Below are 18,573 nucleotides of genomic sequence, written 5' to 3'. Positions count from 1 at the left end.
AAGTAATTTTGAGACAAATGGTGAAGAAGTTCCCTTGGGTAAAATTGTGCATTTGCTGAAGACCCGATTCTTCTAGCTCATATCTGGATGTCTGTAATCTTAGTAAGGATTTTGGTCTTGTGGGATTTGCAGTGCACAGTCATAGGTTTAGGAGTATGTACACATCAACAGGGCTGCTGTGATAAATGATTTCTTTTTCAATCAGTAGGAATACTTAATTTTCACAATATGATGAAGACTGAATTGAGAGCTTGTTACAGGAAACAAACTGAAATTGAATGACCATTATTTGGTTCATTTTTAAAATGATGAAAGGACAGACAAAAATTGCTTTGTGGCTGAGGTCTTGATTACAAAAATGGAAAATTTTGATGGACCAGTGAGGCTGAGGGATATAAAAGTGGCAGAGCTTGATCTTCCTGGAATGAAAGATACTAATGTTTTCTGGACCCCCAGGGAGGGAGAGAACTGCCTGAAGAAGGGTACAAGAACTAATTGGAAAATCTTGAGGCAAGAGAGAAGAGCCAGCTGACCTTGCTGACTTGTAAAGATTTTTATCACACTTGTTTTGGCTGCATTCTTGTCATTCGACTAAAACCTAATACCACTGAGTGTTCTTACTGAGATCTCAGCACTTTTTGTTGTTCTGGAGTCATCTAAAGATGAGTTTTTTTTCATAGGTGAACACAGATCTTACTCTGTGTTGACCTCCTCAGTATTTCCATTCTCAGCTTTAGGCAAATACTCAATATTAAAAATTTTCCATATGAATTGAAATATTTTCAATGCGCCCAGTTTTTCAATGTGACCTCCCTTCAAGTAGGCTTAGGAGGTGCGCTTGTGTTTCTGTGATGTAAACCTTTAGAGAAAATGTTGGCTGCTTTAACAACTAGCTTTCCTTTCCTTTTTTTATTTTCATCTCCTGTGCCTCACCACTAATGACAGGGTTTTGGGGTTGTGGTGTTTCCTCTTTGATACTAAAAGATTTGTTGGTTTTTGGTATGTGGTTTTATTTTGGCTGTTTGGGGGGTTTTTGTGCATGTGTGGGTGGTTGGGGTTTTTTTTTCTTATTGGTGGTTGGGTTATTTTTGTTGTTGCTGTTTGTGGTTTGGTGTTTATTTATTTTTTTTTTTATTTTGTACTTAACAAATGTTTCCATCTTGTGCAAACACTTGAGGCCCAAGGTGCACTGACTGAATCGCAGAAGTTCAAGTGCACCCTGTTACCACAAGAAGGCATTCCTGGAAGTGTGGTGCTCAGTCAGGGGAGAGCAGAGCCATTTCTCACCTGTGGTTAGTGTCATGGGGAGGGAAGGTGTGCAGAGACACAAATATGTGTCACATGGCATGCAGGGTGTGAAGGCCAGCTCTTGGTGTTGGCCAGCTGGCTTTTTGGTGACTGTAAGACAGTTGGCATTGAGTGGTGGAAGATGGGACTCTGCAAACAGTGGGTAGAGAAGCAAGGGAAACACTGCATGGGGGAAAAGAATTTTGTGTCTTGTGCTACAAGTGACTCAGGCTTGGAATTACTTTCGGACAGCGAGGGCATAGATCATAACTCTGGAAGCTACAGAGAGCTGTAAAATCTTCCTTTGAAAGCTCACTGCATCCTGGCAATGCCTTAATGCTTCCTCTTCTCTTTGCTTGCAAAGGTCCACTCACATGGTACATTAGGTTTGGGTCAGGTGTGTTTTGAGAAGAAATGTTTTCATCCAAATCTTATGTACATTCAGTTTAAATTCTGTTGTGAATTTTCTTGTAGGGAAAAGTAAAACTACGTAAAGACTAGAAAGCCAATCACAACTACAAAAAAATCTGAGTTAAATAGAAAATAAGATTATTTGATGAAAAATGGAAAATGTCCTGTGATCATCAGGGCAGTAGCCCTCTTACTTTTCACCTGCTGCAGCCAACAGCTAGGAGCATGTTCTGCATTAAACTGAACTTAGTCTTATGCTGGCCAAGTAATGTGACTAGGTTAGCAAGCTGCTTTCTTATCAATCAGGAGTCAAATGATCCAGAAGAGGAACACAGAGTTCCTAGTAAAGGATCATTGGAAGCAGGACAGCTTTGCTAATTAGATTCCTTTTACTTTATTTTTACACATCAATAGAATTCTGCATACAAATGTAGTTGCACCGAGGGTGTCAAACTGTACAAATTGTTGTTAGGACACATTAATCAAGGGCATGGAAGAACATCTTCAGGAGAGAAGATTCCCTGCCTTACATAAGCTTTGATCTGCAGTCTCTCCGTCACCTCCTCTCCTTCCATTAGGACTTCTGATCTCAGAAATAATAAAATTTGCCACTTCTGGCCCCAGCATTTCCTTATGGTGGAATTTGTCAAAAGACATGAGATACCATGGCTAAAGTCCTCCATAAAAGTAGTTATGTCCCCGCCCTTTCAGAGGTTTCCTTCCCTTGCCCCCTGCCCTCTCTCTTCCTGAAGGAGAGCTTTGGTGCCATTAGCAAGACAGAAACTAGAATCTGCATGCAACTTAAACATCAGCTCTTCATTCATCCTTAAAAATCTTTTCACTTCATGCTCTCACCTCTAAGAAGTGATAGAAGCCTCCACAGCCTTTCATGTTGTGGAAAATAATTGCACTGAAGGGAATTAATGTGCATTTATAGGGTGGTGAAGCAAAAATAAAAGGCATTGAGGTATTTTTGTTGCTCTTGCTTAACACCTTGATGTTTGGATGCTTGTGATTTTTCATATTGCAATCCCTCTTGTGAGGCCAGCTCCCTGTGCCTCTTCCTTGCACCCTCTCCTGTACTGTCCCTTCCCCTCTGCTGCAGAGGGAAGTTGACTTTGCCTGCAGTTCTGATTCAGTTTTTTTCACGGGTTGCACTCAAAGTCCTGGGGGTTACAGAAAGAAAAGAAAGAATAGCCTTGTGGTCATGGTACTAGCCTGAAACTTGGATTTTTATACACTCTGTCAGACTTGTTTTGTTACAGTACTCAGAAGTCCCTTAGGGTATGGTTGGCAAAAGGTGTTTGTGTCTCTTAATTACCTTTTGAAATCCAAGGAAGACTGCATGTCTTAATATCCACAGGAGTCTTGTCCTGTGTGTGTTCCTTTGCTGTCTGCAAAGGTGAGATCTCTATCCCAGATAGCAACAGTGGTGCTCTGTCTGAACTTTATTCTCTGATAAATACCTTGTTTAGTAGATAACCTTCTTTTCCTAATATGCATATATATTTATATATATTTTCTTTTTTATATCTATACACACAGCCAGTTATATATGGGAATGTTTACATAACATGTACTAAACATTATTTTGCTTCTTCATGTATTGCTTTTAAGGCAGAAAAATACTTTATTCTTAAGTGAAATATTTAATCTTTTTTGCATAGCTCATTGATTTTACATTCAGTCAATTAAAGCATATATGTAGGTTGCAGAAAGGTGTTGGTGTTTTGCCCAGAGTTTGTGGTTGCTGTGCTAAGGTCTTTCCTCAGAATCTTTGCAGCTTATGTCTGTGATTAGGCTATTTATCATACTATTTATGATTAGTAAAATGCTGGTCCCTTGGCTCCTTACACCAGACGTGTTAATTCTGGATGGATGGATCTGAACCACAGCCATAGCCAGGTACAAAACAGCTTGCTAGCACACATTTTAAGGGAAGAAACAAACAATTTATGTATGGTTGAAAGGGCACAGATAATAAGGTAAATAAGTTCTGGGTGAAATGGTCCCTAAGCATTTTTTGCCTGCCTTATAGACATTTGTCACATGCCTTGTGATCATTTATATAGAGATCACAATATCCTTTACAACTTCTCCAATTTTCCTCCAAACTGAGAACTTTAATGTGAATTGTTTACTGTGTAGGGAGTTGTGTTTCTTAAACTCACAGAATGCTTTGCTCAGTAGCAGTCTCTCTGATTTGTTATTAAGTTTAGTGATTTTTTTTTCAATTAAAACATAATGTAAAATTATTGCCCAATTAGAAAGCATTATTGTGTGTTTATAAGCATCCCTGAATGTACTAACCCACTGGAAGCATGCAGATGTCTGTTGGAATTTAATTTCTCTGCAGCACATTGGGGGCTGGGACAGAAGAGAAGTAGCCAGAAAATTATAGTTACTGCAGTAAATACCAGGCTTCTCCCAGTGACCTGCACTGACTGCAGAGATTATTGCATCTAATGTGAGCATAAAACATCTGTTCAGCAATGCTGTTCTCTGGCTGGTCTGTATTTGTACCAGCAAATCAATCATTCCTGGCTGATTGTTGCCTGTTGTGGGGAGTCACAGAGAAAAGGGGGTGCTGTGGGAATTCGGAGTTTCCCTCTGGCTGCCCTGGAAGGCCTGGGACCCTGCCTGGCAGGGGCTCAGTAACCCCCCTGTACAGAGCCCTGAGAGACACTGTCTCTGATCTCTGTCCATGGAAAAGAGTTTTCAATCTTACAGGATGAATTACAAGCTCTGAGTGTTTGATATAAGTAATAATTAAGTGTGGCATTGGTGCAAAAGTAAAATTTTAGGATTCTAGATTAGGGGTCCAAAGGGGACAAGATGGAGGAATTGGGTGTGTCTTGTCCTTTTTCTCCTTCTTCATGCCCTCCATGTTTCACTGTAGTGTTGGCATTTTTCTATTGGTTTAGGCTGGGGACACACTGTTCAATGTAGGTGACAGATATTGGCACGTTATTGTAAATATAGCACAGGTAGTTTCTGGTATATAATGTTTGTACCATCCCACTGGGGGCAGAGCCCCACACGCTGCCCTGCAGGACAGACCTGCGGCAGGGCAGCAGAACATGTTAGAGATAAACAGAATAAACAACCTTGAAACCAGCACAGACGAATTATGGCTTCTTCTTTGGCAACGGGGCTGAAAGACAGAGACTTTCTACAATCTCGGAATCATCAATACCTCAGATTCCGACAGAGTGCCACATTTTAAACTTTATTGTAAGAAAGATGTTGTGAAATACCTGCAAGGCTTCAATGTACATTAAGCAGTGGCAACCTTGCCTCACCTCTGTGGTGTGGTCCCTCCTGAGCTCTGGAGGCACAGGTGTGCAGGCCAGCAGGAATTCTGTGGGTGGATGGTATAGCCTGTAGCAAGGAGCATGGATGATGGACAAGGTGTTCCAGGAAGCTAAATTTAGAGCTCTCTAAGGTTGTTTTTTTTTTTTATCTGGGGGTTCCTACAAAGTCAGTCTGTGTTGTCAAGTGGTGACACCCTGCGATAAGGCAGAGGTGTGGTGAGCCTTGTGCTCTAAATTGAGCAAATTCTACTTTGGAGCACAGAACTGCTGCTGGTACATGGTGTGTGCTGTCTTTGCTCTGGGCTGTCGAGGGTGAATCCAGGGCACTGCTTTCAGCACCTTGTGATTTTACTTGGTTTCAGTTGTTGTTAACAAAGCTGGCACTTCACTGAGGTTCCTTTTACCCCCCCAGAAGAGGTGTTTTTGTGCTTTGCAGTAGCTTGTATCCACATCAGCCCCAGAGCTGCAGCATGTTGGCCATGAGTGGCTGCCTTGGGGGCACATCCCCAGGACTGGGCAGTCTGTATAACACAGCAATTTGACTGAGTCCCTCACAGCTGATAGCTGGCTAGTGGGAGGCTCTGAACGGTGGCCAGTGTCACAGCTACATGAGCAAAGCTGTTTGAAATTGCCACCATTCTTTTATCTGCTTTGCAGGCTCTGTACCTGCTGCTATTGGATGCAGAAAAAAAAAAAAAGCTTCTTTGTCAGGGGTGGTATTTTACAATCTAAATAACACCTTGTTTGTGTGGGGCTTTTTTTTATTTTCCTCTCCCCCCCTCCTTTTTTTTTTTTTTTAATGTAGTGTTTCTGGAGCAGGTCCTGTCAGTGTCAGCCACCCAGCTGAGCAATTCTTTTGTGCCAATGCTTTTGAATCTCTGCCTGTGTCAGTGTATTTCCTAGGGAATTAGCCAAGATTATTCACACCTCAGATAAAATTTATTTACTCTATTAGCAGCAACTTCAGTATATCCATTTTTCACCACTTGGTGAAGATGAGAATTTTGCTGGTTTTGCTAGAAAATCTTTGCATGTGCTTCCATGTGTGGATCTTGTTGCCATGGCATCAGCTTATAAGCCTGAGAAGCACAGGTGGGAGCATTAGCCAGTAAATAGGCATTAGGAGCCAGCCCTGCTTCTGTGTAGGGCTCAGTCTAGTGGTGAGGATAGTGAGGTGGGGTATGGCAGTAATTTATGTATTTTAATGGGTGGGACTTGGAGCTTTTCCTGTCTGCAGTATTGTGGAATAAAGGACTCGATGCAGTCCTGCTAATGCTCTTGCAAAGGCATTGCTTTTCCTGCTGCTTTGTCTTGATTTTTCTGAAGATAAGGCCACCCTGGAATGTGCTGTGACTTGAATTATTTTTCTTTCCCCGTTTTCCCAAATGCTTTAATGTGTTGTCTAAGCACCTGTATTCTAAAGAGCCTTTTTCTTTTACCTTCCCATTGTTGTGTTGGGATGGCTTTGCCCAAATGTTTTCATGTAGCAGTTGTGACACTGGTAAAATGTGAATAGTAGTGATTGTGGTGTTCATTTGTAACACAAGAGCTCAGACTACTCAGTGTGTCAGTCTTGGGTGTCTCTTCACCAGTACTCAAGCACAGTGGGCTGAGCACGAGGCCTTTTTTATTAACTTCTATGGTTTTATGTTCTGTAGACATGGAGGTGATTATAGCTGTTTCTCTGGCTGCAAAAGCTATAAAGTTATGCATGCACAGAACCATATAAACTTTTGATGTAATAGACTTCTATTTTTTAATATAATTGAGCATATACTCCTGCATGATATTTTGCCATTGCAAATATACTTGAAGAAGAATGTGCTTATTAATTTTCTCCAGCTCAGTATTAGGTATAATGGGCAAGTAGTTTCAAGACCGTGAACTGGATACAGGATTTTGAGGGGGTTGCTTTTATTTAAAGACTTGAGGACACTCAGCAGAGTAACCTTGTGAGAAGTTAAATCTCTTACATCAGACAATTATGCCAGTGGTGACCTTGCAAAAGAAATTCTGTGGGAAAGACAGGCCCTTGCAGTTAGGACAGCGGTCTGCTCTTGGTGCCCGTGTTACCGTCCTTGGTGGGCAACTTACAAACACTCAGTACACCAAAGCAACTTAAACATCAGACATGTTCACAGCAGCTACAAAGAAGGATGAGAAATACCTGAACTATATGCTTTGAAAAGAAATTCATAACTGATTTCCATCCTTAATGAGCTAACAGAAGGGTTGAATCCAGGGTAGTTTTTCTCCATTCTAGGCAAATGCCCATAGGGATCATATCACCTCAGGTTTATCACAGTGAGCCTGTATACTTTGAGCAGTTCCTCAGGGGTCAGCTGGAAAACAGTATAGCTAAGGGAGATTGAGATCTTCATCACCCTTTTGATTCCCAGCTGTCTCTCTGTGGATTAATCTCTGTTTCCTCTGTGCCTCTTGCTGCATCCAGTGGGGGGTGTTGTCAAATGTGTGATGTTTTTGCAGAATCATGGCCAGTCTTGCTTGAAAGGGTTGAAATGTCTGTCTTTGAAAAGAAAATACCTCTTTATTAAACAAATAGACATGCACTCCTGTCACTAAGCCCCCAAGTGAGGCTACAAATGAAATTCCATTTAAGAGCGAGAACATAACCTTGAGTTTGCATCCTACAAACTGTAGTTCTTTGTTTCAGGTTAATTTTTAATTTCCTGTCATAACTGTGACTGTCTTCTTACTGGTAGGTAGGTTCTGATTTAGTCATTCATATTTCTTTTTCAGATTGCATGTGGCTCAGAGCATAATCTGGCAATAGTTGGTAAGTAGCTTAATTTTATAACAAATCCTCTCACCTTTTTTTCATTTTCAGTAGCACAAGATGAAAGAAAAACATGTACATCAAACATATTGAATTATTATGGGCATCGTGTGCAGCTGAAAGGAGGAAAGTAACATATAGATCTAGAGGAAAGAAGAAGGGAAACTGGTGACAGGGAGTGGTGGTCATAAAATTGTGGCCTTGTAGATCAGCTCCTGTAAGGAGGGGGGGGGATTGATGGATTTAACAGGAAAATACATTTGCAAAGTGTTACAGCCTGTTTTAGGTTGGAGCCATTGCAACAATCCAGGCTGCAGATTCAGAATAGCATCTAAGCTTGATGCTGGTCAAAAGTATCTTTGTTTAACAAGATGGAAATTATTAACATGGAAATTATTGCTGAAAAGAGTCCTGGGTCTTTTGTTGTTCAAAGCTTGGAAAATCTTCAAAATGTCAGTCAGTGGTAGACAGGTTCTTTAGTGCATTTTAGCATAATGCAGCTGGAGTAATAATGATGGAAGTACTAGGAAGCTAATGTTGGTGGAGAAATTGAATTTTGTGTACTAATTCCAGGAACAATCAGATTCTTGCTTTCATGTGATGAGTTGATAACTGAAGTTTGATACATGATTGCTATTCTATATAATTACTTGTTTGGGAACATTTTTAACTGTAGATTTTCAAGTGCTTTCTAAAGGAGGTCAGCATAATTATCCCCATTAATAGACAAGGCAAGACAGATGAAGAAAGGAGTTCTATGCTAATGAGAGCTGGAAATGAAGCAGCACTCCATGCACGTAGATGTTTTGGATTGTCGTGACTGATGCGTTGAGGTGTCAAGTAAAGAATTTCCTTAATTTTCTAAAGTGTGGTTTGACAGAAGTAGAGAAAAACAGCTATTTGGTATTCAACCTGCTTTCCATGCCCTAATTTTTTAGGTTTTGTTAAGTGGCCACAAAGGTGGCATTTTCTTTATTTCCATATCTACTGTAGTATATTTCCTAATTATCCTTCTCCAGTTAAACCTTGTAGTGAACTTGTTAAGTCCTATTAAGTTTATGGCTGGATTTAATAAAAGATTTTTCCTTTTGCCTTCTCCCTGCTTGTTCAGTGTCACATGCCTGTATTAATTGTCAGGTTGGTGCTTCTGAATGTCGACTGAAGAGCAATCTTGCTTCTTGCTGAATTGATGAAGTAAAAATGTACTGCTGGCAGATTCCTCCAATGTGCATGAAAGCAAAGCACTGAGTTTGAACAACCTTCTCTGCTTATGTCCTTTTAAGCTTTCTGCCTTCTAGGCAGAAATCTCTGGGAAAAAATGGGTTGGGGAAAGAAATTCTAGAAGAAAGTTACAATAAATGAAAAACTTTGCATATGTAAAGAACACCATATGCCTATCTAAGCTGCGTGCTATGCTCATTGAATTCAGTGGGGAAATTATCAGTGCTGGAAGCCAGTCAATTTTATTTTAAGGACAACAGAAATGTGATGTTGCAAATTTTTTGAACTAAAGAACTATGATACAATTTTCCCTGAATTGAATTTTACATATGCTTTTAAAAGGTTGACTTTTTAGAACATTCTGTGGTAGGATTTCTTTGATCACTGGCCACTCTTGGTTCAAAGCTGTCAGCTGTTATAGTCCTTAAAAGAATTCACATGGATTTCCATGAATAAGTCTACTATATCATCCATGTCTTTTTTAATTAGTAAATGCTTGAGTGATTGACTTTTAAACTGAAATAAGTCAGGTTCAGTATGACAGGTAAACTGAAAAGCCTTTAACAGTATAATATTCAAGTCAGTATTTCTGGCTGTATATACAAGTGTGCTTGTGTTTTGTTTGTTGCATCATGTTTTAAATAGAAATATTTCTAGGATGGAGAAGCTGGATTTATGATTCATTCCACAAATGCTGAAGTAGTGTTCCAATCATCTTGCTGGTGATACAAAACTGCTTGATTTGTAAGGCTGGTAAGCAGTTAGGTTTTTACATGTGACTTTATATAGTCGGCATCCATTTCTACAGTTCAGTTATTTGAATTCTCTTTTCTTGCTTTCTTCTGCTGAAGTCAGTGCAAAATTTGTCTTTCTCTTCACTGTGATGGCACTTGCTCCTTTTTTTGTGGCTATATTGGTAGTATTTTGGTTTTCATTTGATCAGGAGGTAAATGTTTGATATAAAGGGGAATGAGATGTGAGTTATCTTGAAATGTACCTGCTTTTCTAAACTTAATGAGTTAAAAGTTGCTATTAGTATGTGAAAAAGTGTAAACATTTTCACTCCTAGCCCTTGGTGAGAACATATTTTTATCTTCATTTTGGGTTGTACTGTGAAATTAATTCTAAACTTTGTAAGTGTAATATTATTTATGTTTGTATGACTTTTCACTTGAGAACAAAAATCCTTGCCTGGTAAGAAGAGATCTTGCACTTTTCACCTCAATCAAGGATTAATCATCTTAGGAGGCAGCCTATTTTTGTACTGAAAGAAATGGGCAGTTATTTAGTAAATGTTCTATAACATATCTGAAAACCACCTTGCTACACTGAAAACTGTATATGTCCTTACTGAGCACCACAAAGGTGCCTTTTCTACCTGAATGTGGTAGCTGCAATGTTAGTGCTGAACTTTGTGATACTGAGACAGAGTTTTTGAATGACTGAAATACATAATGGAACTAAATCACTGTGACAAAGCTGGGCTATTTCCAGGTTTGGGAATCTATAGTGTTTTCAGCACTGAAAAGGTAAGGAGGTTTGACTCTTACCCTAAAAAGCCTGTGTTTAAAAATGGTATTTATGGAGAAGGCTCTTACCAGTTTTCTACCAACTCCCCAGTAAGAATTTGATGCTCCATTTTTTGAAAAAGAGAATAGTTATCTTTGAAGAGAACACGTAGATCATGCAACACTGCAACTTAAGTAATCAAGCAATATTAACTGTGCAGAAGTAGAGGTGCTGTTGAATGCAGCAATACCTTGACTGTGCTGCAACCACAGAGCACAGGACAGAATGCCATGAAGCACCTCCAAATGCAAATGTCTTGTTTTAGTAAAAATTAAACCATGGAATTTTATTCAAGCCTCCTGGAGGTAGTTAAAAAAAAAAACAGAAATCATTACAAGGATGACAGTTCTATAGTCTGTCTCCCCAAAGCCTTGGTAATGCATTATATCCCTTTTTGGTCTTGCTTTTAGTAATTTTCTCAACCTGTATAAACTAATGAAAATCTTTGAAACAAAAGAAACTGGAGGAGATGTAGGGTGAAGTGCTTGTTTTAAAAGCTAATTAGTTTCTGTTGAAGTCCAACTTTAAAGGAGCCTTCAAAGGGGAATTTGTTTGTTTGGAAGAGAAAGACGTGGATCTTTCAAATTAACATTTTCTGGTGTGGTGTTTTGAAGAGGATAAATGTTGGGACATGTGGCTAGTTCAGATAGTGCAAAATCTTTTTCTTGCACTTTCATAGTCAGCACAGTGAATTCTGACTTCTGCTTATTTTCTTGCGTGGAGAATTTAAAACATCCTTCAGTGAGATTGTCCCCAAATCCTTACTTGGACACTGCTGTGTGGTGACCCACACCACAGAGGCACTGTCAGTGCAGGTGGTGGTGGTGCAGTGGTGTTCACAAGGAGAAACTGGGCTTTGTGAATCATGTCATCCTTACTCATTTGATACTTCTCTCTGTCTCCTTTGGCTTTTTCCGTATTCAGGTTACTTACTCAGCCCTGCTTTTCCCCCATGATTAATGGTAGTGGAGAGGGCACCATATAATTAATGTTAAAACAGTAAAAATGAACCCTAAAGGCCCAAGCTGGCCACCCAATCTATAGGTGTGTTTTGCACATGGAAGTACAAGTGAGGAGATAAGGCCCTGGCTGATCACACTGAGTTTCAGTGTGTTCGGTGCAACAGTATTACATTTTTAAAATCACTTCTCAACTTTCTGCTAAATCACAGGCCCTTCCAGAAGAGGGTAGTTTTGTCTCCTACTGCCTTTTTTTGTTTTATGTGAATTAGAACAAGCTTCAGGATTTTGTCTTCTGTCTTCTGTGGTTCCTGTGCAATCCCAGCTGTAAATATCACAACATGAGAATTCACATCCTTCTGAAGCTGCAGTTGGAGAGTAAAAACCAATACTAAGTTTGATGGAAGAATAGTCTTTGTAGAGGAAATGAGGATAAAACATCCTTCCACTCAAATGGTAGCTCATGCCTCAAATGGTTGGAATTGAAGTATGCAATAGTGTTAGAGGGCCAGTAAAAGAGCTGTTATTCCATGCTCTCTTGAGATTTTCTTTCTAAATTTCTATACTGGAATAACATAGCGATTAGTAGCTGGAAATGAAACGCAGATGAAAAATCAAACCCCCACAATTTCAATGGATATTTGTAGGGCACGGTATGTTTTATTACAGGGCTGGACACATGTGGGGACTCATTGCCCTTCAATGGACATACGCACCCCTGAGGACTCCTGATCCTTTTTTATTACCCTTACTAATTTCCATATGCATAGAATTTCACAATAGGTTAATGCATATTCATTCTGCTGATTTTGGGTTATACTTACAGCTAGTTACACTTGTACTCAGTTTTTGTCAGAAAGAACTCCTGGGTCATTCTGCCCTGTCTGTTTCAAGATTGAGGAGTCTTTCTTATCTCTTATCTTTTTAGTGTGGAAATTTGCATTCTTTCTCCTTAGCTGGGGCAACACTGCTAGTACTGCAGTTACCAGACTAAACAGCATGTTTCACTTATGTTAGCAAGCTAAAGTGGCACATTTCACCTAAATCCAAATGGATTTCTACCCTGTTAAATTTTCACTGTCTCAGAAAAAAAATGTGATCAAAGCTTAGGGAGGTGGTGATATACATCCTAAAATGGCGGTGGTGTTAATGCCATCCCAAACCCTTTGGTTCTGTGTTCTTTAATAAGGAAGCTGAAGGGTTCCTTCACGCGAGCCACTACCTCTTAATTAGCAGGGTTCCATACTTCTAGTGGAGTTCCATGATTTGGTTCTGCCGGAGCTCACCTCTAGGTCGGGGGTGGAAAAGTCTCTCCTCCAACCTGTGCTTTCAAAGAAAGGCTCAGTATTCTTCTGTTGTCTGGTCTCAAGGCAGTTTATTGCAAGTTATCTAAAAGAGTTTCTTCTTGAGCTGCTGTGGTTTGCTCAGCAGCTCAGGCAGAGGCACACACACACCCTGATATCCTCTCTGACTCCCGACTGCTTCTTCTCTCCCCCGCCCAGGGCTGCTGCTGTCTTTTATATGGTACATTACGTGTTACATGTTTATAGTTTTTCCCCAATGCCCATTACCTATATTAAATGGTGCCCTTCTACTCTAAACCAATCTGTGAGTGCCAGCATCACCAAGAACATGGAGGTAAGGAAGAAGAAAGAGGGAGGACAGGGCAGGCCCAAATCCCTCCATCCTAAAACTTCTGACCCCCATGTAGAAGACCAAAAACCCCCCTGTACAGCACTCAAAAATTCTTCCCTTTACTTTGTGACTACTTCTACTATAATATCTAAACTTTTGTGACTTTTTGTTCTTCCTGCAAGGTTGGTAAATCATTCCATGGTTCCAATCCAAAATCACAGCTGTTTCCAGTTGCCTGCCAGGGTCTCAAAGGCTTCTGACCTGGACCCAGAACCTCCAAAAATGTCTGAGGGACATTTTGAGTTCCGACACGGTTCCACAATTCCAACTGAATTATTGTATAAAGCATCAGTCGGGGAAGGGCTGATGATGAAAGATTACTTCTCTGGCAGAGCGAGCACCAATGGGGAGAGGAGCCGTGCAGGCTGACGGACGGGTCCCTGCCCTGTGCTGACAGTGTTATTTAGATGTTCACCGCTGCCCTGCGAAGCAGCAGATAGAGTCGTGTGGCTGACATTGCATCCCGGGGGACTCAGCAGTCTATCACCAGGAAAAAAATCATAAATTCTCTCTGTGGCTGTGGCGTTTGGAGGAATCTTCAGCGTACACAGAGGAGGGCACTGGTGTTCAGCAATGAGCCTGAGTCTCCTAGTATGTTGCTTTATTTATTATGCATGAAAAATCCCAGTGCAGTCAGGGTCTGTATTGTAAAGGTTTCCTGGCAGGCCAGCATGGAGTCATGTTGCAGCACGCTGTCTCTTTGCATTGCAGCACTAATCACATTCTCTGCTTATTAAAGGGCACCTGGCAGGACTTCGAGTAACCGTCACTGTTGTCATTTTCATGCGGGTTATATGTTGACCTTCTAAATTTATTCTCTGGCAGAGCCATTTCGTATGTAATTTAGTTCTTAATGTGGCTTTGGCTGTTAAAATAGCTCTTCAAAATATAAGCTTCTTTGGTTATATTTGTTGAGAAAAAGCAGCCTCATACCTATCATTACCTGATCACCTGTCTGAGTGCTTTGGACATACTGGATATAGATTTAACATCACAGTTTTCCTGTCCTGGTTATATACAGTGAGTTGTTCAAATATATTCTCACTTTGTGTTTCTTTTCTTCATACTGTTGGTGCTCCAGGCAAACTAATTGTTCGTCTGGTAAGATGGAAGCTGAAATTGAATTTCAAATTTCAGAAGTCTGATTATTTTGTTATTTTCAGCAGGTTATACTAAAAAAAAATCTGATCCTCTGATCTCTTAGTGCTTCTTTTCCAAGGCCTAATGGAAAGCCAAGTTGCCAACTATCTCATGAATTTGTGGGTGTAAGGTGAGGAGAGAAATGAGGAAACGCTAATTTGAGCATTTGGAAAAGCCTTCTGACAGGGCTAAAAATGGCTTTGTACCAATGGAATTGTCTGAAGTCAGTGGCTGCTGGCTATAGGAAAGGATAGATATTTTGCTGTGGAAAGCTAATTAGATTCACAAGAGAAAATAGGATTGCATTGACTCCCTAAAAAGAAACTCCAGAGTTTAGGATAAGATCTGACTGAACTGCATCTTCTGTAACTGAAATGAAGTCCACTGATTTTACAGCTACCTTCTCTTGCAGGCTTTGTCACTGTATTGATGCGTATTTTGGGTGACTTAACTCTCTGGAATACTGTGCTCAGCTTCTTCTTTTCTCTGTGCAGCTTGTCAATTTTCCTTGTGAGGTCTTTGGAATAAAAATTGTCTCATAGTATATTTTAGAACTGCCTAGAGTAAAGGGACCTGATTTTTATTTTTTTTTTTAGTATTGCATTGCAACTAATAATAGTTGTAATCACTTCCTTTCAGAGAAGCAATTTAAAAATATAATTAGTCGTGGTGTATGTATCTCTATCTTAATTTATATAATTTAGAATATAAACAGGTAATAATGCAGTGCTTGTCATATTGTTTACAGTGTGGTTTCCTGCTGCTACCAGATGCAGAGCTGCTTAGGCAGACCCTGAAGATAAAAGCTGTTATTATTTTTGCTGTACAAAAAGCTCACAGTTCTTGTAATTTTTTTCCCTGAACTTTATATATCACTGTGGTGTCAGTTTGGAGTTTGTCTAGAGCTGAGCTCCTGTGTGCTGTCACTCTGTTTCATGTGACACTGCATCACATCCACAGGGATAAATCTGCTGTGTCAAGAGCCCTCCCGAAGATGGGGGAGAGGCAAGCGGGCAGCGTTAACCTCTGGTGACAGCTGAACCCATCCAGCTGGAGCTGTGAGTGGCAGCCAGAGGAGATAATTGTCATGGGAAGGCAGCAAACAACCAGCCAATGCTACCAAGCAAGAATTTTTGCTTGAAGCTGAATGAGTAGGGAGACCTTCCTAGCAGATATTTTGTGGAAAGGAAAAGTCCTTCCACCTGGTTTTGGAAAATCACAGAGGATGAGGAGGCTCTTGAGAGAGGGAGCTGCAGTACAGGTGCTTGCAGTCCTTTGTTAGAGGGTTCACTGGGTGGATACTGAGTATTTAGAAAACAAATTAGATTTTATCATATTTGTTTACTTGCAGGCTCTAATCAGAGCAATTATTTTGAAGTAGAAGAAAAGTACATCCAATATATCTAAGGTATATTTACCTGAATTTTCAAGGAAGCAAAGAGGAGTCACAAAAATAGGCACCTTTGGTCACCAAAGAGAGATTAAGTATTTGGTGGCTATAAAATGAAATAAAAGGAATGACAAATGTCTGGCTTCAGGGAGTCATCTAGAGCATGTGGCAGAGATGTTCACCCAAGTAAAAGCACAAGCCCAGCAAAGCAGCTCTCAAAGCACTTAGAAGGGCAGCAAATTAAGGCTTTGGTGCCCTTCTGAGCAGCTCTGCAGTGAGCTGTGCTGGTAATTCAGGGTTCTGTCCATGCAGCAGCCTAACACTTTACCTTCTAAATGTATCACTGAGTAGAAATTTTGCAGCTAAATGGCTGGCTGGCAGGAGGGCAAGGTGGTTTATATTTAGAAAATGAGGAGTGCCCTGACCCTGCTGTGAGATTTGTGGCTCTCCAGGAGGGAATATCTTGCTACAGAACCTTCGGTTGACACCCCTGTGTCAGTGTGTAGTCACTATCCAGATCCTTTATGGAGCACTAAGAAATTTTTCTCTCAGTACACGGGTAGATATTTGTGACCAGCTTTGTAACATGCTCTGAGTGAATAATCTCTGAAGCTTTTTCCTTTTGATATTTTTCATGTGTGTGTGTGTTTTACTAACACCATCTTAAATACTCAGGGTAGCTTTCAGCATAATAAAAAGATTGAAGTAGGGATTTTTGGAGATTGTCTTGACTGTTGGGTTTTTTTTTCACAAATGCACTTTAAAAGTCATGTTTGCTGCCCAGTTTTTGGATTTTGCAGCATGTTTTGGTCATATGGTTCTACTGTTCTCTTTCAGTTGTGAAGGTTAGAAAAATCTTTCAAGAGCCAAAGCTGAAGGCAGGGATGCTGACAGTGACACGAGTCTGAGAGATGATGTAAGGATATCTGGGAATTATTGCCAGGCTGGCGGTGAAACAGGGACACTTCTGGGCCACACTGACTGGCCTAAATGCTCACATCAAAGCAGGCTTCCTGGAGCTTTTGTAAACCAAGGTGGGGTGGGGAATTGTTTCTATACCTTTCCATAAGAGCAGATTCTCTTTTCCCGCTTTAGGATTTGGGACTTGGAATTTGATGGTAGTTGAAATTGCAGTGGAGAAAATCTTGAGGTATTAGCTGGCAGGCAAGATTATTTTACTACTAATAACAAAGAAGCTGTTCAGGCTTGCAAGCCTAGAGCAAGCTTTCAGGGTAAAAATAAAGAATTTTATTAAAAATCATTAGCTTCAGAGAGATAAGTATTCAAGAAAAATATTAGGGGGAAAAAAGTTAAACAAAAAGAGATTAAAAGTTGGCATATTTATAAAAATTGCCCTTTACTTGTCCTTGCTTTTTGAACTTGTTTCACTCAAGCGCTTCTTTATAGAAGGTAGGTAACAAAGTAATTAAAATTAAAAATGCTTTTGAGACTCATTTCACTGTTGTGCTTTTTCCTGTGCTTTTTTTCAGAGTCTCTGAGGAGCAACTAGGTTAAACTGGAACTTTTATTATTTCTGAGAAATGTCTTCACGTAATTTTATTTTTATGTTGTTGGGCTTATTTGAACTGTGAGAAAGTGTGAAGGATCAGTAAGCAATACGAACAGGATTTTAAGAGGTATTTAACATACAACATTTAACATTCCTCATGGAGCAGTGAGAGGGGTTGATATATTCCTGGTGAACAAGTAAATCACACAGGACTCATGACAAGCATGTTATATTTTTTATGGTGAGGCTTCAAATATAACTGTGGTTAGCAGGAAGCTGAATAAAGTGAGAGATTACTGCCACATATACAGGTCTTGGTGCTTATCAGTCTTTGAGGAGCAAAATGCCTCTATTACCTGAGTATTTGGTAGTTCTGAACTTGCTAGGATGGCAGCACGTCTGTCAGTGCTCTCAAAACAAAACAAAACCCAACCATCACCACCAGCAGGAACACACATGAACTGTAATGATTTTGAAAACCAGTATGCTGAGGCCCTCCTGGCAGATTTTTCAGATGAGATAGTGACATTTTCCCTAGCTTACTTCTGGCCTACATCCTCCTCCCCTCTGCAAATCTAATGGAATAATTACTTTGAGAAGATAATATAGGATGTATTGATCCCAGTATAAATTTTTTTTGGGTTTATTCTACCCCTGATTTGCTAAAATAAATGTTGTCTGGGAGGACCTTTGCATGATGCCAGCAATTCATGCTGTAGGCTTTATCTCCCTTTGTTCAGATTTAGCATCTTATGCTATCCCTGCTCTGTAGCCTTGTATTGGAACAAATGACTAGATGATTGGGAAGTGATTAAGGCAGTAGGTGGGATAGGTGAAGCTTCCAAATGAGCTCATAACAAACATGAAATTCAGTTTTAGCTCTGCTCTTATTCATATATGGGTCATATTCACTTTAATTTTTTTTAAATATGGGTTGTTCAGTGAGTGGGAGGTTACACCCAGGGAGCCTGGCCACAATATTTGCTCTTTTGTACACCTTTTTTGAAATACCTTCAGGCAGCTCAGGGGATGCTGTACCACAATGAAATTTCCAGTGTTTATCCCAGCTGTGAGAATGATCTCCAGTGTCCATTATGGCCCCTCTTTGGCCTTTCCAGAGCCCTGTTCCTCTGGGGAATTTTGCAAAGAAGTAGCACAGTCTCAGTTTGGATCTTATGTGACCTATAAGTTGTTCACAGATCTCCTGTTATTCACCTTGTAAAAGAGACTCTTTGACACATTCTGCCCATGACATAATGCCAGACACAGTGCTTTTCTGA

At 40.1% G+C, this 18,573-nt stretch overlaps 1 protein-coding gene across 15 annotated transcripts in view; it reads left to right on the top strand.

Annotated features, from left to right (window-relative positions):
* Positions 1 to 18,573, top strand: part of SERGEF (secretion regulating guanine nucleotide exchange factor) — a 142,520-nt gene that overhangs the window by 70,557 nt on the left and 53,390 nt on the right. For 10 of the 15 annotated variants that reach the window (XR_012056250.1, XR_012056253.1, XR_012056247.1 and 7 more), the window contains one exon: positions 7,773 to 7,809. The exons of the other annotated variants lie outside the window; for them this stretch is intronic. Coding sequence is in view for 4 of the 10 variants with exons in the window: in XM_030273857.4 (XP_030129717.4) it covers positions 7,773 to 7,809 (37 nt within the window). In the remaining 6 variants the exon portion in view is untranslated. The remainder of the gene's footprint in view (positions 1 to 7,772; positions 7,810 to 18,573) is intronic. 15 annotated transcript variants of the gene reach the window in all.

The sequence above is a fragment of the Taeniopygia guttata genome, chromosome 5, assembly GCF_048771995.1.
Source record: "Taeniopygia guttata chromosome 5, bTaeGut7.mat, whole genome shotgun sequence".
NCBI classification, from domain to species: domain Eukaryota; kingdom Metazoa; phylum Chordata; class Aves; order Passeriformes; family Estrildidae; genus Taeniopygia; species Taeniopygia guttata.
Note: the sequence above shows the minus strand (reverse complement) of the source record. Positions and strands in the feature narration are given on the sequence as shown.